Genomic DNA, 24,164 nt, shown 5'->3' with positions numbered 1-24,164 from the left:
TAACTGCTCAATGATGAGGTCACGTCCCGGGAGCTGTGCATGATGGGAGAATATCCCCATAGGAACTGCACAGCTCAGTCATCAGAGAGCAGTTAGACAGAAAACTCAACTTCAGAAGCTAATAACTATTGGAAGGATTAAGATTTTTTAATAGAAGTCATTTACAAATCTGTTTAACTTTCCGGAGCCAGTTGATATATGAAAAAAAGTTTTGGCCTGGTATACCCCTTTAACATAGTGTCAAGCCTCCTAGTGACAGCAGCATATACCACGGTCTGTGTCCCCCAATGGAGCAGATTGAGAAAGCGTGGATTTTTGGCAAGAGGTATTAAAAAGTAAATTCCAAACAAGTATAAAATTGACAATAAGATTGGCAATTTTGGGAGAAGTAAATGATTGGGGCCTTCTAAATAACTTGGTTGGTCATTCTTGAAAAGCAGTTGATTTTACTACTCTGGTTTGATCCAAGAGCTCCTAATGTAAAACAATGATTGACCTCAGCCAATAGAATTAAAAAAGTATTAGAAATTTAGAGTAGGAAGATCAAAGAAAATAATAAACCTTTATGAAAAATTCTGGGGTTTATGGTCAACAAAATGATCAATTACCACAATATGGATTTTTAATTTTTTTTTTAGCACACAGGGGGTGAGGGTGGTTTAGAGAGGTTTCATGGATAAAAAGTAGAATTTTGGACTTACAGTAAATTCTCTCTCTCGGAACTTCTATTGGGGGACACAGGACCATGGGTATATGCTGCTTGCCACTAGACAAATAACAAAAGAAGGCTGGCTCTTCCCAGCAGGATATACCCGCCTACTGGCTCTGAGCAACTCAGTTTTAGTCCCAAAGCAGAAGGAGAGCCAACCCAGAAAAAAAAAAAGTCGAACACAACACCCAGAAAAGGGAAAACCGACCAAAAAGGTGTGTCTCCAGTCCCGATTGTAAGAAGGACAGGAGATTCGGCAGAGAGAAGGAGGTGGGAGAAAGTGAACAGGCCTCACACCAGCGGAAATACGCCAGCCAGGTACAATGGTAAATCCTGGCGGACGAGGGCTTACGGGCACCGAGCATAGTCTGGATAACTCGGGAGGAAAACCCCCGAGCCCTCAAAACCGCGGTTTCAACTGCCACGCTGTCAAAGGCAGCGGAAGTGAATTGGGGTGGCAGAGGGGCCCTTGGAAGAGAAGGTCAGGACAGTCTGGAAGACTGAAGAGAACGTCTGCCATGAGGCTGACCACGTCTGCGTACCACACGCGACAGGGCCAGTCCAGAGCCACTAGAATTGCTGAGACCCCCTCTGCCTTGAGCTTCCGGACGACCTGGGGAAGAAGCGGAAGAGGTGGAAAGAGGTAGGGGAGGGCGAAAGGGGTCCAGGGGACCACCAGGGCGTCCACTGCAAGTCCCAGGGGATCTCGAGACCTGGACACGAAGTGAGGGACGTTAACAGATCCACGTCCGACGTTCCCCACCGGCGACAGATCTGATCGAAGACCTCCGGGTGGAGGGACCATTCGCCCGGATCCGTGGTGGCGCGACTTAAGAAGTCGGCCTCCCAGTTTTCGATTCCGGAGGACATTAGGAAAGCACTAATAAGTCAGACAACCAGAGACAGTACAGACAAGGAGCGAGCTCACCCAGGGTACTGTGTCCGGAGTGGGTCCTGGAAACAGTTGGAGGAACCGCAGTGGGCCAGCAGGGAGAGGAGACGAGCAGCTGAGCAGATCAGGAGCAAGGCACGTCCACGCTGAGGTGAGAGGGAGAGGGGAGGAGCCACTGAGCCCCACTGAGCACGCAAAGACACATCATATGGGGACCCAGAAGTACGGCTCCATCGCGCGCGCTCACAGGAGATAGGAGGACGGAGCGCGCGCTGTGAGAAGACTGGCTGGAGGATCAGGAGGAGGGCCAGGGAGAATGCCGCGCTGCTCCAGGAAGTGGGCGGAGCCGTGGGCTAAATTAGCAACATGCCCGCAGCTCCGGACCTGCTGAAGACAAAGACTGCCCACACAAAGGCCGGGTGGCGTGTGCCTGCGCCGCCCGAGCCAGGGACACTGCAGAGAGAAAGCAGGGAGGTAAGAGCAGCGCACGCTGAAGGCACACGCTGCCCGCAGTTCCTTGTCAGGAGGCGGCCCCCATAGAGAGAAGCTGCGGCCGTGAGTACTATAGTGTAAATAACATGGCCGCAGCGGAGGGGAAGTGAAAAGGGCCCCAGGCATCTCTAGCTTGTGGAAGATAGGGGAGTGTTAACTCCCGAAGTCACAGGCAACTTCCCGCTATTAACCCCTGACTGACCATTGACCCCAGCAACCCCATTAACCCCTGGCCATGGGAAAAGACCCTTAGAGACCCCTTGCCCTGCCAAGTAAAGATAAGGAGGGAGGAGGGGGGGGGATATACTTACCAAAAAGGGGACCTCCATACTTACCTCTGAAGTCTTTGACCAGCTAGTGCCACCTGCCTTTGACCAGCTAGTGCCACCCCATCCATCAATGCACCGTGCCCCTAGCTCGCATATGGGGGGGGCAGTCAGCCGCACGCTCCTGTCACCCCACGCACGCTAGATAAAATTAAAAAGGGAGAGAAGATCTAATTAGACCCTGAAACTGCTTCCTCTGACACTAAGCTAAAACGGAGTTGCTCAGAGCCAGGAGGCGGGTATATCCTGCCGGGAGGAGCCAGCCTTCTTTTGTTTTTTTTGTTTCTTTTGTCAGCCTCCTAGTGGCAAGCAGCATATACCCATGGTCCTGTGTCCCCCAATGAAGCGCTCGAGAAAAGTAGATTGTTTTATATTGTATATGCATATTTGTTACTGATGTAAAATAAAAAATATAATTAAAAAAGTCAACTTGCAGGAATGTGTCTACATCATTTGTGATGAGAATTAGGGAGAAAGAAGCAACTGTGGTAACTAAAACTTTCTTCTTACAATAGGTGAGGTTCTCAAAGGTGGGACCTACATCTATCAAGCATTTCTAGCGTATACAGTGGATAAGTCAAATGCTTATGCTTAGGATGTGAATGCCACTTTAAGTTAGCCATAATTAGGTACTGTCTAAAAGAAAACCTATCCCATTGCAACCAATCACAGCGTGACTTACAAAACTGACCTCCAAAAATGAAAGCAGAGCTTTAATTAATTGCCTAGTGCAAGAAAGACAATTATTATAATGAGGACTAATGTAGTCAGAAAAACTTACCGGTCTTCATGAATCCTGGATGTTCAGAGATATTGGAAGAGTTCAGTAATTTCACAGCTTTCCGATAGTTGCCTCGGAGGTACTCAAAATTACTTTTTAAGAACAGTGAGGGGGCAGACTATAAATAAGATCAAATAAATACATTCAGAACAAGCTGCTAAATAAAAGCATTTAAAATGATTGACCTTGTAAGAAAAAGTGTGTGTGTCTGAGTGTGTTTGTGGGGGACAAAACACACATCCAGGTTTTTAATTAATAATAAAAATTTGTGATTGGTATTTGTGCCGATACTGGACATTTGCATCAGTACTTGTACCATCATCTCCCCCATTTCTCACATAAGTATGGCTCCCAGATAACTCTCAAGAATCAACAGCAGCAACAGTAGGGAATGATGAAGAGGGGGGGATGAGGGTTTTTGGGGTTAAAAAGGTTATCCAGGTATAGGAGAAGAAGGAAAAAAAATAAATAAATAAAATTATTTTGTTAACCCCTTAAGGACTGAGCCCTTTTTCACCTTACGGAATGAGCCCTTTTTTGCAATTCTGACCACTGTCATTTTAACCCCTTAAGGACCACGGGTTTTTCAGTTATTGCACTTTCATTTTTCCTCCTCACCTTTTAAAAATCATAACCCTTAAAATTTTGCACCTAAAAATCCATATGATGGCTTATTTTTTGCACCACCAATTCTACTTTGAAGTGACATCAGTCATTTTACCCAAAATTCTACGGCCCAAAAAATCATTGTGCAACGAAATTGAAGAAAAATGCCATTTTGTAAATTTTGTGGGCTTCCATTTCTACGCAGTACATTTTTCAGTAAAAATTACACCTTCTCTTTATTATGTCGGTCCATATGATTAAAATGATACCCTAATTATTAGGGTTGTGAATCGCCAAGAATTTGGCGATACGATTCGAATCGCGATACCAGTGTGGCGATTCGATATATCCCGATATATCGCGATACCGTCTAGGCGACGATACATCGCGATATATCGCCCACCAGGGAGCATTCACAGATCCCTTTAGACGCCGCTGTCAGCTTTGACAGTGGCGATCTAGTAGTCCAACACGCACTTTTCTCATTTTATCCCGTCCGGGCTGCAAAATAAAAGAAAACACACTTTCTCTTACCTGCCAACGAGCCCCCGTAGCTCCGGTACAGGTGTTCGGTCCTCGGGCTGTATTCTTCTTACTTCCTGTTAGCCCGGCATGTCACACGGATCTTCAGCCTATCACCAGCAGAGGCGGGACATCGCTGCGGCCGGTGATAGGCTGAAGCTCCGTGTGACGTGCCGGGCTAACAGGAAGTAAGAAGAATACAGCCCGGGGACCGAACACCTGTACCGGAGTGTACCGGAGCTACAGGGGCTCGTTGGCAGGTAAGAGAAAGTGTGTTTTCTTTTATTTTGCAGCCAGGACGGGATAAAATGAGAAAAGTGCGCGCCGGACTACTCCTTTAATACACCCAGAGCGCCGCCGCTTGAGATCCGGCCTGCCCGGCTCCACAAATGTCAAACTTTTATCTCCTGATGCCCGGGACATGCTGTTCCGGGCGTCTGGAGATACAAATTCCACATCCCTAAAACAATCGATTAAAAAATATTTTGAATCAATTCAGTATCGCCAAGTGAAAAAATCGCGCTAATCGTACAAATCGATTTTTTTCTTACATCCCTACTAATTATGTAGGTTTGATTTTGTCGTACTTCTGTAAAAAATCATAACTACATGCAGAAAAATGTATACGTTTAAAATTGTCATCTTCTGACACGTATAACTTTTATTTTACCGCTTATGGGGCGGAATGAGGGCTAATTATTTGCGCCGTGATCTGAAGTTTTTAGCTGTACCATTTTTTGGATTGATCGGACTTTTTGATCGTTTTATTCATTTTTTCAAGATATAAAAAGTGACCAAAAATACTGTACGTTATTTTGGACTTCAGAAGTTTATTGCGCATACGCCATTGACAGTGCGGTCTAATTAAGGATATATTTTTATAGTTCGGACATTTATGCACGCAGCGATACCACATATGTTTAGATTTATTTTTATTTAAATTTTTTTTATGGGAAAAGGGGGGTGATTCAAACTTTTATTAGGGAAAAGGTTAAATGACATTTATTAACTTTTTTTTTTTTTTTACACTTATTTTTGCAATGTTATAGCTCCCATAGGGAGCACACTGATCTTATACCCCGTTCACTGCAAAGCCATAGCTTTGAATTGATCAGTGTTATCGGCGGTCGATTTCTCAAGCCTGCATCTCAGGCTTGGAGCAAATCAATCGCCGAAGGGACACGCCGGAGGTATGAGGACCTCCGCTTGTGTCCTAGCTGATCGGGACACCGCATTTTCACTGCGGTGGTCCCGATCAGCCCAACTGAGCAGCCGTGCAGCTTTCACTTTAAAGCTTCAGCTTTGAACGCCGCGTCTAAAGGGTTAATAGCGTGCGGCACCGTGATCGCTGCCGCGCGCTATTAGCCTCAGGTCCCGACATGCCGGGACTGACCCGATATGATGTGGGATCACCGCGTGACCCCGCGTTATATCGCGGGTGCCGGTCAAGGACGTAAATATATGTCCTTGGTTGTTAAGGGGTTAAGCATTAACTCTGGGATGCTTTTACCGATTGTTTTGATCCAGAGATTGTTTTTTTGTGACATATTCTACTTTAACACAGTGAAAAATTTTATGTGCAAAATTTAAAGCGTTATGATTTTTAGAATGATGAGGAAAAAATGAAAATACAAAAAACAGAAAAACCCTGCATCCTTAAGGGGTTAAACACATGCAATTACAAAGTTATTTGGAATACATTAGTGGACAACATATCAAAAGTTTCTTTCATGACAGGTACTTTAACCTCCCTGGCGGTATGATTCTTTCTGGAAATTTGTACCAAAAGCGGTACAATTTTTTGCACTGAATTTCACATCTCCCCACCGCCCATTTCACATCTCCCCCATCACATTCCCCCTCCCTTGTCACATCCCCCCGTCACATTCTCCCCCCTCCTTGTCACATTCTTCCCCCCTTGTCACATTCTCCCTCTTCATGTTACATTCCCCTCCCCCTGTCACATCCCCCCCCTCCCCTGTCACATTCCCCCTCCCCTTGTCACATTCCCCCCCCCCCCCTTGTCACATTCTTCCCCCCCCATGTCACCTTCAATCACTGGCTTTACACCACTGTGGCCTGTGATTGGCTGAAAAGTGAAAGGTCCTGTAAGATGAATAGAGCAGGGACCAGAGCGCACGGAGGGGAACGACATCTTCAGGGACTAGGTGAGCAAAAGTTTTTTTTATTTTACTACTTTTTCCTTTTACATTTAGCTCAGTGTTTTTCTAACAGGGTGCCTCCAGCTGTTGTGAAACTACTACTTCCAGCATGCCCGGACAGCCTTTGGCTGTTCGGGCATGCTGAGAGTTGTAGTTTTGCAACAGCTGGAGGCCCCCTGGTAGGGAAACACTGACTTTTAGTATTTTTCTTTACCTGCTCTGGCCGGCCCCCGCAACGGGAGCCGACCAGAGCAGATAATCGCATGTTTTCCCGGGGGCCGCATCGCTATATCGCATTGCTTTTGCGATATATCGTGCAGCCCGGCCGGGAACTCTGCAATTCTACCCCGAGCGTGACTCGGGGTTACCGATCCTGGCAGGGAAAATTAACCCCGAGTCACGCTCGGGATTACCGCTCAGGAGGTTAACCCCTTAAGGACACATGACGTACTGGAACGTCATGTGTCCACTCCCGATCTATAACGCGGGGCCACGGCGTGGCCCCGCGTCATAGCGGGTCGGGCCCGGCCTCTAACAACGGCCGGGACCCGTGGCTAATAGCGCGCGGCATTGATCGCTGTGCCGCGCGCTATTAACCCTTTAGACGCGGCGTTCAAAGTTGAACGCCGCGTCTAAAGTGAAACCGAAAGCATGCCGGCTAGCTCAGTGGGCTGTTCGGGATAGCCGCGGTGAAATCGCGGCATCCCGAACAGCTGACAGGACAGCGGGAGGGCCCCTACCTGCCTCCTCGCTGTCCGATCGCCGAATGACTGCTCAGTGCCTGAGATCCAGGCATGAGCAGTCATGCGGCAGAATCATCGATCACTGGTTTCTTATGAGAAACCAGTGATCAATGTAAAAGATCAGTGTGTGCAGTGTTATAGGTCCCTATGGGAGCTATAACACTGCAAAAAAAAAGTGCAAAAAAAAAGTGAATAAACATCATTTAACCCCTTCCCTATTAAAAGTTTGAATCACCCCCCTTTTCCCATAAAAGAAAAAACACAGTGTAAATAAAAATAAAAATAAACATAAATGGTATCGCCGCGTGCGGAAATGTCCGAATTATAAAAATATATCGTTAATTAAACCGCACGGTCAATGGCGTGCGCGCAAAAAAATTCCAAAGTCCAAAATAGTGCATTTTTGGTCACTTTTTATATCATGAAAAAATGAATAAAAAGCGATCAATAAGTCCTATCAATGCAAAAATGGTACCGTTAAAAACTTCAGATCACGGCGCAAAAAATGAGCCCTCATACCGCCCCATACACGGAAAAATAAAAAAGTTATAGGGGTCAGAAGATGACAATTTTAAACGTATTAATTTTCCTGCATGTAGTTATGATTTTTTCCAGAAGTCCGACAAAATCAAACCTATATAAGTAGGGTATCATTTTAATCGTATGGACCTACAGAATACATATCAGGTGTCATTTTTACTGAAAAATGTACTACGTAGAAATGGAAGCCCCCAAAAGTTACAAAACAGCGTTTTTTTTTTAATTTTGTCGCACAATGTTTTTTTTTCCCGCTTCACCATAGATTTTTGGGCAAAATGACTGACGTCATTACAAAGTAGAATTGGTGGCGCAAAAAATAAGCCATCATATGGATTTTTAGGTGTAAATTTGAAAGAGTTATGATTTTTTAAAGGCAAGGAGCAAAAAACGAAAATGCAAAAACGGAAAAACCTCCGGTCCTTAAGGGGTTAAAGGGGTTATCCAATGGGAAGGTTTTTCCCCACAACTTTGCCCACTTGAAAGTTTAACAAAAACTTTTAGTTAGCAAGTAGGGACATTGCCAGTAAATGGCTGAAGGGCAGTGTGACACTCCAGGCACAGGCATCACAATTTCTGAGCAGAAGAGTGCAGCCGGGGATAGAAGCAGCACACCAGAGGCAAGTTAAAGGGTTTCTTTTTTATATAGACTTTCAAGAGGGCAAAGTTGTGAAAAATCCCCCATCAGTTTATCTTTTAACCCATTTTCCAGGGCACTGGATCACATTCACTTACTTTACTTTTAATACCATGAAGTGGACATTGCTACCATGGAGTATACTTACATTTCCAGACGTGTTCATGACAGACTTTATCTCCCTTTTGCAAGCTTTCAAAGACTTCATTTGAATGTATGCCCTTACTTTGTGCTGAAAGAACAGAACGAATAATTTTTAAAAACAATATACCGTAAAAGCAGTGACCAGTCTTTTCTGTTAAATAACAGCTTATATGTTCATGTTATGAAAGTTAGGCTAGGTTTCCACACAGGTTTTTTTTCTGGCTTTTTTTTTTTTTTTTTAAACTGCCACTGCAGTTTGCAAGCCAAAGCCAGACGTGTATTCTAAAAGGAGTGGAAAATATAAAATAACTTTTCATTCCTACTGGATCCACTTCTGACTGCAGTGGCTGTTTTTGCCAAAAAAGACTTGTGTAGAAACCTAGCCTTACAGCTATTCTGACTTTGCTCAGCCGGGGGGGGGGGGGGCTATACCTTAAGATGAACCCTTCTGCACCTGATCTGTACTGGCATTGGAGGGAGACATGGGGAACTACCGTATTTTTCGCCCTATAGGACGCACCGGCATATAAGACGCACCCTGCTGCCCTGGATGTCGCTCCATCGCTGTTGCCGCGTCCCCGTGGTGTCCCCGAGGCTCTAGACGTCTTCTTCCCCAGGATCCACGCTCTTCGTCGCCATCATCACGTCGCTACGCACACCGCTTCTATTGGATGACGGGACGGCGTGCGCGACGACGTGATAACGTCGAAGGAGCGCGCCGGCCATGCAGGGGATCCCGGCATGGAGCAGACACCGAGGAGGCAGGCAAGTTCCCTCCCGGTGTCCTGTAAGCTGTTCGGGACACTGCAATTTCACCGCGGCGGTCCCGAACAACCCGACTGAACAGCCAGGTTAGTGTTATTCTTGCTTCAGACGCGGCAGTCAGTTTGATCGCCGCGTCTGAAGGGTTAATACGGTGATGTCCTGTATTACACGTGGGTCCCGGCCGTTGATGGCCGCAGGTATTCGCCGTATAAGACGCACCAACTTTTGCCCCCCAGTTTTGGGGAAGAAAAAGTGCGTCTTATACGGCGAAAAATACGGTATGTCCCACATAAAGTGGACATGCCCTCCCCTCCATTTCTTCTGGACCTCAGTGGTGACTCAAATTGAAGCCATTTTGAGAGTTGAAATAGTCAACCAACCCGAGACACTTCTACTATCCATTTTACTTTTGGCACACAAAAAAAAAATATAATAAAAATCCTTTTTCCATCCGTCTTGTTTAACTCCTTAATGATGCAGGACATATATTTACGTCCTGTGCCGGCTCCCGCGATATAATGCGGGGTCACACGTGATCAGTGTAGGAAATCAGTGTGTGCAATGTTATAGTCCCCTATAACATTGCAAAAAAAAAAAAAAAGGGAAAATAAAGTGTTAATAAATGGGATTTAACCCCTTCCCTAATGAAAGTCTGAATCACCCCCCTTTTCCCATTAACCCCTTAAGGACCGAGTGTTTTTTCCGTTTTTTGCACTCATTTTTCCTCCTTACCTTTTAAAAATTATAACCCTTTCAATTTTGCACCTAAAAATCCATACGATTGCATATATTTTGTGCCACCAATTCTACTTTGTAATGACATCAGTAATTTTACCCAAAAATCTACGGCGAAACAAAAAATAAATAAATTCATTGTGCAACATAATTGAAGAAAAAAAACCACTTTGTACATTTTGGGGGCTTCCGTTTCTACGCAGCAAATTTTTCTGTAAAAAATTACATTCTTTATTCTGTAGGTCCATACGATTAAAATGATACCCAACTTATATAGGTTTGATTTTGTCTTCCGTCTGGAAAAAAAAATCATAACTACATGCAGGAAAATTTATACGTTTAAAATGGTCATCTTCTGATCCCTATAACTTTATTTTTCTGTGTACAGGGCTCATTTTTTGCACCGTGATCTGAAGCTTTTAGCGGTACCATTTTTGCATTAATCAGACTTTAAAATCGCTCTTAATTTTTTCATGATCTAAAAAGTGACAAAAAATATGCTATTTTGGACTTGAGATTTTTTTCCGCGTATGCCATTGACCATGCGGTTCAATTAACGATATATTTTTTTAGTTTTGACATTTACGCACGCGCTATACGACATGTTTATTTTTATTATGGTTAAATATTTTGTTATATGGAATTTGGGAAAAGGAGGGCGATTTAAACTTTTAATAAGGAAGGGGTTAATGTGAGTTTTTTTTTTTTTTTACTTTTTATTCAACTTTTTTTTAAACACATTTTTAGTCTCCTTAGGGGACTTTTAGGAGGAATCATTAGATTCCTCATACAGATCAATGTGGTTTCATAGAACCACATTGATCTGTGTGCCCTGCACTCGATTAATAAAGCCTGGTCCTGACAGGCTTTATCGTTCACAGTACAGCAACCGGCATGGAAGGAGAGGTAAGCCCTCAGGCTACCTCAGCATTGGATCGCCTCACCACCACATTTGTAAAGGTATTAATTGTCGTGCATGTAGTTATGATTTTTTCCAGAAGACAAAAGTCAAACCTATATAAGTAGGGTATCATATTAATCGTATGGACCTACAGAATAAAGGTGTCAATTTTACTGAAAAATGCACTGCGTAGAAAAGGATGCCCCCAAAATTTACAAAATGGCATTTTTTCATTTTTGACGCACAATGATTTATTTTTTGGTTTCGCCGTTGATTGTTGGGTAAAATGACTGATGTCATTAGAAAGTAGAATTGGTGGCGCAAAAAATAAGCCATTATAAGATTTTTTGTAGAAAATTGAAAGGGTTATGCTTTTTAAAAAGGAAGAAAAAACAAAGGCAATTACTGAAAAACGCTGAGTCCTTAAGGGGTTAATAAAACTTGTTTTGCATATACGGAAAAAAATATATATACTTTTTTTGCTCCATATGCCACTGCAGTTATTCTGGAGCTGGTCCTGCTGCACAATGCTTTTTTGCGTTTGGTATTAGCCCATACACAGCCTGCTCAGTAAACCAGTAGCTGCAGCAGCGTCCAGCCTCAGCTACTGTTCAGACAATGCCTGCAGCGACCCCAATTGTTGCACACCCAATGTCACATTTTGTGATTTGACCACAGGGTTGTGGTTCATTTAAAGAAGGGGGACAGTTTATACCTGATGAATTTTGGACTTTGCAGCTTCTAACTGAACACCTCCTTCAGTCTTTGTGTTTAGGGCTTCTTTGTTATTGCTATTATTGTTGGTCTACAAAAAAAAAACAAAAGCAAATAAAAAACACAACACGTTATACCCCCACCTATTATATGATTGTGCAGAATTTTATATCCTTAATGACTTACCTCATTGTTTTTACCATTTTTATTATTGTTGCTGCCTTGCAGGATCATTTTTTCTAGAACCACCAAAAGATGTAAGGCTTTCTCAGTTTGATAAGTTAGAAGGTATATGTCAACCAGAAGAAAGCACACAGCATGTGCAAATTTCTCTTCTAAAAAAAAAAAAAAGACGAGGAAAAAACAAAGTTTTCTAAATAAAGAAGCTTGACTATACACCATGAGGGGGGGGGGGGGTAGTGTTTTCAGATCAACTGACTTTAGAAAGTAGAAAGTTATACAGATTTGTACATAACCTCTATTTAAAAATACTTAATAGGTACTGCCTGCGATTACAGTATAGAAAAAGTGCTGACTGGATGCCATTCCTTTAAATTAGTTTGAGTCTTCACCTTGTTTCCATGGTGCATATGGGGGGGGGGGGGGGGTCTGGGATTGTTCAAAGGGAGAGAAAAAAAAAAGTGGAGAGATTTTCCACAGCAACCAATCACCGCTCAGCTAACGAGCTCTGGTAAAGTGAAAGCTGAGCTGTGATTGGTTGCTGTGAGAAAATTACTCAATTTTTTCTCTCACACAGTTTGATAAATCTAGGCCATTATCCCTTAGAGCTTTGGCACCATTCTGGGCATTTTTTGTGGTCATATTAGTGGTTAAAAAGATGAAAAAAACAGACATAATAAAAATAAACTCATACATTGACCAAAAAAAAATACAAAAAATACAAAAAAAAAAATAACGCACCAAGGTGTTGCAACTTATGTGTGTATGTAACAATCATATATTAAGTGATTACATTAATAGAGCGAAATTACACCTTTATTCAGGAAAACTGTAGGAATGAAAGTAGGATCTAGTATGACTGCAGTTAATTTACAGGGTCATGGGGAGGGATTTGTTTATAAGTAAAATCCTGTTTTAGGCCCATTCTGCACGAAGACATGGAGGAAAATAAATTATGTGGAGTCTCTAGAGGCGGAAGAAAACAAAAACAATAAATTACCAAGTGGGTTTGTTATAAGTCACCCAGTATAATGGAAGCAACAGAAAACCTGCTAAAAAGACAAGTAGATGGACAGCAAATAAGAGTGAAGTCATTATTATGCAGGTCATGCCAAGTAACATTTTGGCAATAAAGGACAGTCACCCTTTCCAACTAGTGAAGGACCCAACAAAGGAGGGGGGGGGTCACTTCTGGACCTTCTACTAAACAATAGGCTAGACATAGTATCGGCGTAGAGGTGGAGGGAGCATCTTGGTAACAGTGATCACAGCATAATAGGTTTTCATTTTTCCTATAAGCGTTCAACTAGGATGGCTACAAAAACAGACTTTAAGAAGGCCAGGTGGAGGAGGATGAGTAGAAGGCCAAGGCCGCCTTCTTTACTGTACTTATACAGGAAAATGTCAGACTATATGAGAAGAGAAAGTTCTCCAGAAAATCCCATCTGTTTTAACAAGAAGTGCCGCTCCTGATGTAAAGATCAGATGGGAGAGGTAGAAAAATGCCACTTGGACATTCTACAGGCAGCATTGTTATTGTTGATAAGTTTCAAAGGTTTATTCAAACCTTTCAGTAACTTTAAAAGTAGTAATTTTGTTTTTTCTACAGTATTTATTTAATTGGCCACTGTCAGATTAAAAAAAAATGTTATATGTTGTACATCTTAGCTAAACATTAACCTTTCTTATATACTTCATAGAAAATGTTATTTACTATTTATAGAAATCATTGATTATAAAATGATGGCTTTGTCCAAGCTGAAGCACAGGCACGGGCACAGTCCAGTAAGTGAGTGGGCCAGCACTCCTCTGTGTTCTCTATTGTCTGATAGGACAGGAGAGAACATTGAGGAGTACTAGAGATATTAGAAAGGTTACTGTTTTGCCAAGATGTACAACTTTTTTTTTTTTTTTTTTTTTTTTTTTTTATCATCTGACAGTGGCCATTAAGCATTTATTACTACTTTTAAAGTTACAGGTGTTCATTTGAATAAGCCTTTGAAACGTGTTATCAGCAATAACAATGCTGCCTGTAGAATGTCCAACCGGAATTTTTCCATCCATGTGATTGGGGCCTACCTCTCCCATCTGATCTTCACATCAGGGGCTGCACTCCTTGTTGGGTTAAACAGGTGAGATTTTCTGGAGAATTTACATTCTCTCCTCATACCATAAACTGAATAAACTGTGCGAACCAGCCTTATAGAAATAATTTAGTATTCGTTTTTATCACCATTTAAAAGATCATTAGAACATAAAACACCAACAAAAGAAAGGAGCAAATCTATAAACAATCTACAAACTTTAATGGAAGGTGTCTACTGGAGTGGTGCACTTACCGAAGGGCTCAATGAACTGATAAAGTTTTTCTCCAATGGCAATGGCTTCCATGTGCTGACGTAGATAATACAGGATGACAGCCTGGTTGTAATAAAGCATGCTGTTTTCTACATCATCTAAGCTGTCCATCTCATCCACAGCTGAATGGACCTATATGTAAAGTTTACAACAACGACTTAGCAATCAGCACTGAGAATATTAGAGAATTCTGCTTTAGAAGGGACGATTTATTTTTATTATAAACTTAAATGGGCAGTGTCAGATCCAAAAACTATATTTTTAACGAAAATGAAAGAAGACCATTTGTAAATAATTTTGAATATAAAAAAAAAAAAAAAAAAAAAGAAAGTCTATTAAAATCCCACCACTAGGGGTCCTCATACCTACTGGGACACTAACCAGTCCTGCAGCAGCATCAGGCTTGTCCATCAGTTATGGACAAGGCTGCATGAGCATAAACACCAATCACCTACCACCACAAGGGAGGGACCTGCTTCCTCCCTTCCCCTGAGAATTTCTACCACTGAGCTAATGAAAAGGGGTATATTTATAATAAATATAGGTGATAGAGGAATAAAAATTTGATGTAGATGGTCAGGATTAGGTACTGAGTAACATTTCTTTGTGGGATCTGACAGGTATGCTTTACTGTGCTGTGTAAAACAACAAAATAGGTCAAACCTTGCAAGATCCATCGCTGGTCCTTCTGTTTACTCACCCCTATGGGCGCCATTTGTTTATCAGCAGAGCGCATCATCAGGGCAAGAGGGACCAGGGCAGACCAGAGTACAGATTCTGGACCAGGTGAATTAAGTATAAAGTTATGTAGGAGTTTGTGAACGCTTTAGTTCCTATAAGCCAACATCGGCAAATATAAAAAATGCATGATAGCAATAATGTGAGATTCCTGGAAGCAGGCTGCCCTAAAGAGGATCTCAAACTCCCAACCTCATATGCTCACCTAAGCTCCCCTGGAAAAACACCTGTTCGCTCACCATTTTTCGATAATAACTTGCATTCCTTGTAAAGTAACAATTATAGAGCACTTAATCATTTATTTTTAATTAAGTTATGACATTCCTTCAATATTTTCTAAAGGGAATAGAAACACCCAAGTGTCTAATAATTCATACATGACCAGTACAAAGTTGCTCCAAAAATAGGGAAAGTTTTTTTTTTAATTTATTTATTTTTTTTAACTTAGACAGGCCTGGAAAGTCCACAGGTCCTTTTTAATGTTTACTTTACACTGAACTAAAGTCCCTTCTATGTATGTAATGGAACCAATCATAAAATTAACATTTTGAGAGAAAGTAAAATCTGAAATAATAGGCACGTACTTCGCATAACAAGGAAAAGCTTACCTCATTTCTTAGCTGGTTTAGTGTCTGTTTAAAGTTGTCTGTTGTAGTCTGGTTATTTTTATAAAACTCAGTGACTGCCATATTCAGCATTATTTTGTAATCATCCTTGTTAATTTCTTTTAGTTCACCAAGATGCTGAAGACAAGCTTCATAGTTTCCTGCCTGGTATGCAAAAATAAAAATTATAATAGTCCTTTACAAAAGAATAAAAACCAAAAAAGATAACCCCACATATTTTATACACAGGCAAAATCATTCATGACTGTGACGTATAAAGAGCCCATGGGATCTACAGAGGGCCTAGAGTAGTTATCGGAAAAACAGTAACCTACTACCTAAAACTCACAAATCTACCTGCCAAGCAGAAAAAGTAAAAACGCCAGTAGACAATACATGTACTTCCCAAACAAGTAGAAAGGCACACAATAAAATGATACCCTATATCAGCTCTACTCAGTCCATAAGAAGAAGGAGACTTTGAAAGAAGTTCTGTCCGGAAAGAAGAAACAACTGTAGCTGAGAGATCCCCCCCAACAGCAGCTCAGGTTAAGTTAGAGAAATAGCACACCTTGTGACGGATCCTCCCATGCAGCATTCTTTATACCATGGGTGCCATACAGAGGTTAATTTATGAGACTTTATGCAAACCCCCTTTCAAGGGGAACGACAAGCAATACATAGGTAAAGAATTCATTAATGGGAGTGGAAAAGAGCAAGAACTGAGCAATCTGTTTCCTCACCAAATACAGGAGTCTTAGGACTCCTACCTCGAGTTCAACTGGTTCCTCGCTACTACTTGTAAGGCCCAAGATACAGCATTTAGATGAAAGGTAAATTCATGTCATAGATTCTGCACATCTTCCCACCAAAAGGAAAAGAGAAGAGGGCAATTCCAGACCATATGCAGTAGAGTAGCATCACCCCCCCCCCCCCCAACTGAAGCACAAGCCAAGCCTATGTAGTAAGACAAGGTTCTATACACTTTATGAAGTTTGAACAGTTGCTACAACCAGATAGCCTTGCAAAGGGTTTCCCAGTTATTTAAGAACAAGCCACCCATATCAGTCCCATTTTTTCTTGAACCGTAAGGGGATAGCACAAATCATAAAAAGAAGAGATAACTGATTCATCCCAGTTAATAAGCAAGCCAGACAAAGAACCAAAATCAGTAACAAGATGGATCACTGGGCACAATGAGCATGTCGTCCTCAGGACAGGCACTCCGTTCCTTGGCACAGGCTGCAGGTAGGCAGAGCAGTTCAATAAGCAGATCCCAGCAGTATTCATTCCAAAATAAGGAAGGAGTCCAGCAAGCCCACCAGGTAGCTAGTAGCAGGCATGATGACAGAGCTGTGACCAGGAGCACATGAAGTGGTATGGGAGCAAACTCCAACATGTCCACTCTGGCTGCCATGCAGACCATGCAAATCTGTAGTTTCTACAGGGCAGAGCTACAACCCGAGCTCCGGGCACTGATGTAATCTTCAACGGCTCATGCATATTTATAAATCCCCCTCCCCTGCTAGCGTGGCCCTGTAACTGTACTTTGCATTTGCCACTTTCGGGTGTACCCAGGAAGCAGCGCATGTGCTGTACAGTAACACTGTCACACTAGCAGGGAGGTGGATTATGGACATGCATGAGCCAGGCAGAGCGCCTGCCCGCTGAAGATTACATCAGAGTGCCCAGAGCTCGGGTTGTAGCTCCGCCCATGCCCCAAGGGCCTGATTTGAATATACAGAAAATGAGCAATTACGGAGAAACAGCTGGACGTGTCAGGGCGCCGTTAGTATCATTTTGATCAGTATGACCCGCATTACAAGCCTGTATGACAGGTAAGTGTGGGTTATAATGATGACAGATTTTCTTTAAGAAGCCCATGCACTAAAATAACTAATAAATGCAGCTCGCATTCAACAGAAACACAAGAAACACATTACCATGAATGCCTGGAAAGAACACCTGGACAGCTCTTTTTCTTGATCAGAGATGCCTGAACAGTTGGCAGAAGCCTCATTTTTTTCTGTGCCCTGTTCTAAAGAGGATAAAAAAAAAAACACCTAGTTACAACCATGGCAAGCATATTTTTCAGTTTCTACCAGGAAAAAAGTTAACATTATGGACATTACTTTAACATTGTCCCACAAAAAAAAAAAAACATCAAGTAAATCATAGATTAGGGAAAAAAAAGTAAACAAATAAGCAGCCCCGCATAGAATGGAATAAAATCCATTCCATAAACTGGGTTTTTATCTGGCTACACAGTGCCCGTACCTAACCGAATGGCTTTAAAAAAAAATGTTTTTAATAATAATTAAAGGGGTATTCCGGCCAAATACATCATATCCCCTATCCAAAAGATAGGGGATAAGATGTCTGATCGCGGAGGGCCTGCCGCTGGGACTCCCAGTGACATCCATGCAGCACCTGAATTCTATGCAGGGCTGCTTCTCCAGTCTCGGAAATTAATGGAGGGGAATGGAGTCACATCTCCGGTCCCGGAAAAACAGAAGATTTCGAGACTGGAGAAGCAGCCCTGCATAGAATGTGGGGGTCCCAGCAGAAGCGCCTCCCCCCCCCCCCCCCCCCCCCCGATGAGACATCTTATCCCCCTATCCTTTGCATAGGGGATAAGAAGTATTTGCCTGGAATACCCCTTTAACCCCTTAAAGGACTGGGGGGTTTTCCGTTTTTTGCATTTTCGTTTTTTGCTCCTTGCCTTTAAAAAATCATAACTCAATTTTGCACCTAAAAATCCATATGATTGCATATTTTTTGCGCTACCAATTCTACTTTGTAATGACATTAGTCATTTTGCCCAAAAATCTACAGTGAAACGGAAAAAAAAATCACTGTGAGACAAAATTGAAAAAAAAAAAATGCCGTTTTGTAACTTTTGGGGGCTTCCGTTTCTACGTAGTACATTTTTCGGTAAAAATGACACCTTATTTTTATTCTGTAGGTCCATACGGTTAAAATGATACCCTACTTATATAGGTTTGATTTTGTCGTACTTCTGGAAAAAATCATAACTTCAAGCAGGAAAATGAATACGTTTAAAATTGTCATCTTCTGAACCCTAAAATTTTTTTATTTTTCCCGCGTATGGGGCAGTATGAGGGCTCATTTTTTGCGCCGTGATCTGAAGTTTTTAACGGTACCATTTTTGCATTGATAGGACTTATTGATAATTTTTTCATGATATAAAAAGTGGGCAAAAATGCACTATTTTGGACTTTGGAATTTTTTTGCGCGTACGCCATTGACCGTGCGGTTTAATTAACAATATATTTTTATAATTCGGACATTTCCGCACGCGGCGATACCATATATGTTTATTTACACAGTTTTTTTTTTTATGGGAAAAGGGGGGGTGATTCAAACTTTTAATAGGGAAGGGGTTAAATTATCTTTATTCACTTTGTTTTTTCTCATTTTTTTTTGGCAGTGTTATAGGTCCCATAGGGACCTATAACACTGCACACACTGATCTTTTACATTGATCACTAGTTTCTCATAGGAAACCAGTGATCGATGATTCTGATGCTTGACTGCTCATGCCTGGATCTCAGGCACTGAGCAGTCATTCGGTGATTGGACAGCGAGGAGGCAGGTAGGGACCCTCCTGCTGTCCTGTAATCTGTTCGGGATGCCGCGATTTCACCGCGGCTATCCCGAACAGCCCACTGAGCTAACCGGCATGGTTACACTTTCACTTTAAACTTTGAACGCCACGTCTAAAGGGTTAATAGCGCGCGGCACCGCGATCAATGCCGCGCGCTATTAGCCACGGGTCCCGGACGTTGTTAGAGGCCGGGCCCGACCCACGGCGTTATAGATCGGGAGTGGACACATGACGTTCCAGTACGTCATGTGTCCTTAAGGGGTTAAGTGACACCTAAAGAAGTTTCAGTGACAACTGGTTTCTTAGTGTTTTTGTCATCTGCAACTTGACAGAAGAGAACAGGCTCAGGACTTTTTATAAAATGCTATGTGAACTCCTGTTGGTCCTCTTAAGACAACTATTCACACATTTGAAGCTGCAGAAATCTAAAGTGCTGAAATCTGCAGCATTAAATATTTGCAGGATACGGTACATGGGAATACACCCTAAATGGGCACTGTCAGAATCCAAAAAAATGTATGAGTTGTACATCTTGGCAAAACATTAACCAAATACATTTCATTAAAAAAGCTCTCCTTTATATAGAAATCATGGCTTATATAAAAAGACCACTAGAGGTACCCATACAATCCAGAAACATGGTCCTCTTCGGCAGCAGCATCATCATCTTGGCCCAAGCTAAAGCACAGACATGAACAAAGTCCAACAAGTGAGGGTGGGACTAGCACACCTCTGTGCTCACTCCTGTCCTATCAGACTCCTGTCTGAAAATAGAGAGGAGGATGATTGGATGAAGAGACTCAGCACTGCACACTCAAGGAGGAAGTGAATGCCTGGTCAGTGAGTACAAGCTCAGTGCTTGCCTCAGACAAGCCCCTTCCCAAGAAGTGGATGTCAGAATGAGTGGGCAGCAGAACAGAGGAATGTGTGATCCAAATACAGAAGGCAGACACATGAAAACTAATAAGTAACACAGAACCATTTTATTGGTGATATGACAAGTACACTTTAAAAGAGCACCAACTTACCCCCTGCTTTATCTGCTGCCATTCTTCACCAAACCCAGATGAACAAATTCTGATCTGAATTCTGCTTAGTATAGGAGGAGTATATTTTCTATCTGGAAAGGAAAAATAATACAGTAAAAATAAGAAACTGTTCAATAGTAACAAATATGATCCCACATGCCATTAAATTTAGATGATCAAAAAAAAAAAATCAACTATAACCCAATATTAAAACTATATATTCCCTACTTACAAACTTTTTATAACTAGGAAAAAATGACCATTTACATTGCAAAACAGCTATGGATCTAAACTTATACAAAACTCAGCTATGTTGGCACATTTAAAGTATTACAACCATCTGTACAAACTATGGAAATGTCAGACATTTCCCCAATTGATCAAAACTTTTGAGAAGTGTTGAGACCCCTCAGATAGCTAGAACAGACAGATTAGTTCTCAACTAAGAGATCTCTATCTCATCGTGGGAGACAGTCTGCATAGAAGTGCTAAAGGCCCCATAGACGTGCTAAAGACTTTCAGCAGGACAGGAAGAGATGTGCTCATCGGTTCCTTCTCCTTTAGGGTCTATTCACACGTACAGTATTCTGCGCGGATTTGAAGCGCAGGATTCCAAGCAGTGTCTAATCAGTTTACATTGAAATCTGAAGCAGAAACTCCTGCGCATCAAATCTGCACAGAATACTGTACGTGTGAATAGACCATTAAGCAAACGGTGAAGTTCTGAACACCCAGACCCTGGCTGAATAAAACTTTTGACATACGTCTGACATTTCAAAAGCTTTTACAGATGACAGTAATGCTTTTAAAAAGGAACTTGTCATCACTTTCAGAGATCCTGATCCATAGTTGATCAGTGCGGCCACCGTGGCTATCGCCTCACCTGCACTGATTGATGATGAATCTCTTTCTCTATGCAAACAGGAAGAATCTATCAAAGCTGGTGAGGCAGGGAGATGTTCAGACTAGGGATCGACCAATATCGTTTTTTTAGGGCCGATACCGATAATCGGTGGAGGTTAGGGCCGATAACTTATACCAATATTCCGGTATAAGTTATCGGCTATTTATCCCCCCGCGACACCGCTGCAGATCACTGATTTAAAGCGGGCGCTTTAAATCAATCCACTGCAGTGGCTTTTGCGGTGCTATAGGCCGCCGCCGCCACCCGCTTCTCTCCCCCTGCCTGTCCGGGGCCCTGAGACCTATCACCGCCACCGCACCCATGACCGCCCCCCCAACCCGCCGCACTGTGACCGACCCCCATTGCCTCCCCCATCCCCCGTTTTATAATTACCTGTTCCCGGGGTCCACTCCACATCTGGCTCCGGTGGCGTCCTCCTGAATTGTCACTGTGCGCACTGAAGGTGACGTCACGTCGCGCACGTCACTTGTCATTGCGCACAGCGTAACGCAGGACGCAGCAGGAGCAAGAAGTAGCGTGGGATCCGGGAACAGGTAATCATAAAACCAGGGATGGGGGAGGCTATGGGGGCAATGCGGTGGGGGGTGCGACGCGGTGCGGTGGGTCGGTCGGGGGGGGGGGGGGGGGCGCATTATCGGCAAGGTAACTGCCGATACAGATAATGGCCAAAATCGTGATTATCGGCCATACCGATAATCGGTCGATCCCTAGTTCAGACAGCATGACAATTGTCACAGGTGCCCCCCAACCCCGCTCAGTCCAGTAGACCAGTGGTCTTCAACCTGCGGACCTCCAGATGTTGCAAAACTACAACTCCCTGCATGCCCGGACAGCCATCGGCTGTCCGGGCATGCTGGGAGTTGTAGCTTTGAAACTACAGGTCCACAGGTTGAAGACCACTGCAGTAGACTATAAAAGATAGCTGCAGCACACAAGCAGACTAGCACATCATTCACATAAGACCCCATTCTCCCCAGGCTGGACCCTCAGAGATCACTCATGTATCACATACCCTGCTCCAAGCCTCCCAATGAGAACTGTATAATGGGGATAGAGGACAGCGCAGATAACACCAGCTATGTGCATGTCTATAGGAAGCTGCTGACACCCGCCATATAATCTTATATCTACTACCGGGCATAACGCCCACTGCACCCGACACATCCTCCTCGGCTCCGCTCTCACCCGAATACAACAAACACCATTCACCTCATAACAGGTCCACAGGTTGAAGACCACTGCAGTAGACTATAAAAGATAGCTGCAGCACACAAGCAGACTAGCACATCATTCACATAAGACCCCATTCTCCCCAGGCTGGACCCTCAGAGATCACTCATGTATCACATACCCTGCTCCAAGCCTCCCAATGAGAACTGTATAATGGGGATAGAGGACAGCGCAGATAACACCAGCTATGTGCATGTCTATAGGAAGCTGCTGACACCCGCCATATAATCTTATATCTACTACCGGGCATAACGCCCACTGCACCCGACACATCCTCCTCGGCTCCGCTCTCACCCGAATACAACAAACACCATTCACCTCATAACAGGTCCACAGGTTGAAGACCACTGCAGTAGACTATAAAAGATAGCTGCAGCACACAAGCAGACTAGCACATCATTCACATAAGACCCCATTCTCCCCAGGCTGGACCCTCAGAGATGACTCATGTATCACATACCCTGCTCCAAGCCTCCCAATGAGAACTGTATAATGGGGATAGAGGACAGCACAGATAACACCAGCTATGTGCATGTCTATAGGAAGCTGCTGACACCCGCCATATAATCTTATATCTACTACCGGGCATAACGCCCACTGCACCCGACACATCCTCCTCGGCTCCGCTCTCACCCGAATACAACAAACACCATTCACCTCATAACAGGTTCAACCGAGAATGTACCCCTAACCTACCAGAGAGACAACCCGCCGAGCGGCCCCACAGCTGTGACTCCGCGCCTGCGCCCTGTACTCCCCCGACTCACGTCCAAATTCTGCGTTTCCGGCAATATGACGTCACTTCCGTGCGCCCGGCTCCCTATATGATGTGTAGCTTTCTAGTAGCCATTTTTCTGCAGACCAATTATAGCAATATGTCAATCGAAGTCTACGAGATGATGGCGGCTGTAATTATACATAAACCTGTAATCACAATTCTTACAAGGGAAAGGGCATTACTAATAGTGACCAATCAGATTACAACTCTGTTATCAAAAACTACATGACAAAATGAGAGCTGCAATATGAATGGATGCTATGTTTTAACCCTCCCCCACACCTTTTTTACTTCACACACACTTAACCCCTTAAGGACTCAGCCCATTTTGGCCTTAAGGACTCAGACAATTTAATTTTTACGTTTTCATTTTTTCCTCCTCGCCTTCTAAAAATCATAACTCTTTTATATTTTCATCCACAGACTAGTATGAGGACTTGTTTTTTGCGCGACCAGTTGTCCTTTGTAATGACATCACTCATTATATCATAAAATGTATGGCGCAACCAAAAAACACTATTTTTGTGGGGAAATTAAAACGAAAAACGCAATTTTGCTAATTTTGGAAGGTTTTGTTTTCACGCCGTACAATTTATGGTAAAAATGACGTGTGTTCTTTATTCTGAGGGTCAATACGATTAAAATGATACCCATTATTATATACTTTTATATTATTGTTGCGCTTAAAAAAAATCACAAACTTTTTAACCAAATTAGTACGTTTATAATCCCTTTATTTTGATGACCTATAACTTTTTTATTTTTCCGTATAAGCGGCGGTATGGGGGCTCATTTTTTGCGCCATGATCTGTACTTTTTTTTGATACCACATTTGTATATAAAAAACTTTTAATACATTTTTTATAATTTTTTTTTTAATAAAATGAATTAAAAAAGTAGGAATTTTGGACTTTTTTAATTTTTTTTCGTTCACGCCGTTCACCGTACGGGATCATTAACATTTTATTTTAATAGTTCGGACATTTACGCACGCGGCGATACCAAATATGTCTATAAAAAATGTTTTT

The 24,164-nt window shown here is 42.7% G+C and overlaps 1 protein-coding gene across 5 annotated transcripts in view; it reads right to left on the bottom strand.

The window, feature by feature from the left end:
* CNOT10 (CCR4-NOT transcription complex subunit 10) overlaps positions 1 to 23,184 on the bottom strand; it is a 129,463-nt gene extending 106,279 nt beyond the window's left edge. Inside the window, exons 1-9 of one of the 5 annotated variants that reach the window (XM_056520113.1) lie at positions 23,055 to 23,184; positions 20,204 to 20,295; positions 17,491 to 17,585; positions 15,551 to 15,712; positions 14,186 to 14,336; positions 11,853 to 12,001; positions 11,668 to 11,757; positions 8,556 to 8,639; positions 3,201 to 3,318 (exon numbers count right to left, since the gene is read on the bottom strand). In XM_056520113.1, coding sequence (XP_056376088.1) covers positions 3,201 to 3,318; positions 8,556 to 8,639; positions 11,668 to 11,757; positions 11,853 to 12,001; positions 14,186 to 14,336; positions 15,551 to 15,712; positions 17,491 to 17,585; positions 20,204 to 20,225 — 871 coding nt within the window. In that variant the 5' untranslated portion in view covers positions 20,226 to 20,295; positions 23,055 to 23,184. Of the gene's footprint in view, positions 1 to 3,200; positions 3,319 to 8,555; positions 8,640 to 11,667; positions 11,758 to 11,852; positions 12,002 to 14,185; positions 14,337 to 15,550; positions 15,713 to 17,490; positions 17,586 to 20,203; positions 20,296 to 22,140; positions 22,278 to 22,818; positions 22,901 to 23,054 lie in introns of those variants that run through there. The other 4 variants (XM_056520109.1, XM_056520112.1, XM_056520111.1 and 1 more) reach the window with 4 other exon arrangements.
* Positions 23,185 to 24,164: the final 980 nt, after the last annotated feature.

Source organism: Hyla sarda, chromosome 5, assembly GCF_029499605.1.
Source record: "Hyla sarda isolate aHylSar1 chromosome 5, aHylSar1.hap1, whole genome shotgun sequence".
Classification (NCBI taxonomy): domain Eukaryota; kingdom Metazoa; phylum Chordata; class Amphibia; order Anura; family Hylidae; genus Hyla; species Hyla sarda.
Note: the sequence above shows the minus strand (reverse complement) of the source record. Positions and strands in the feature narration are given on the sequence as shown.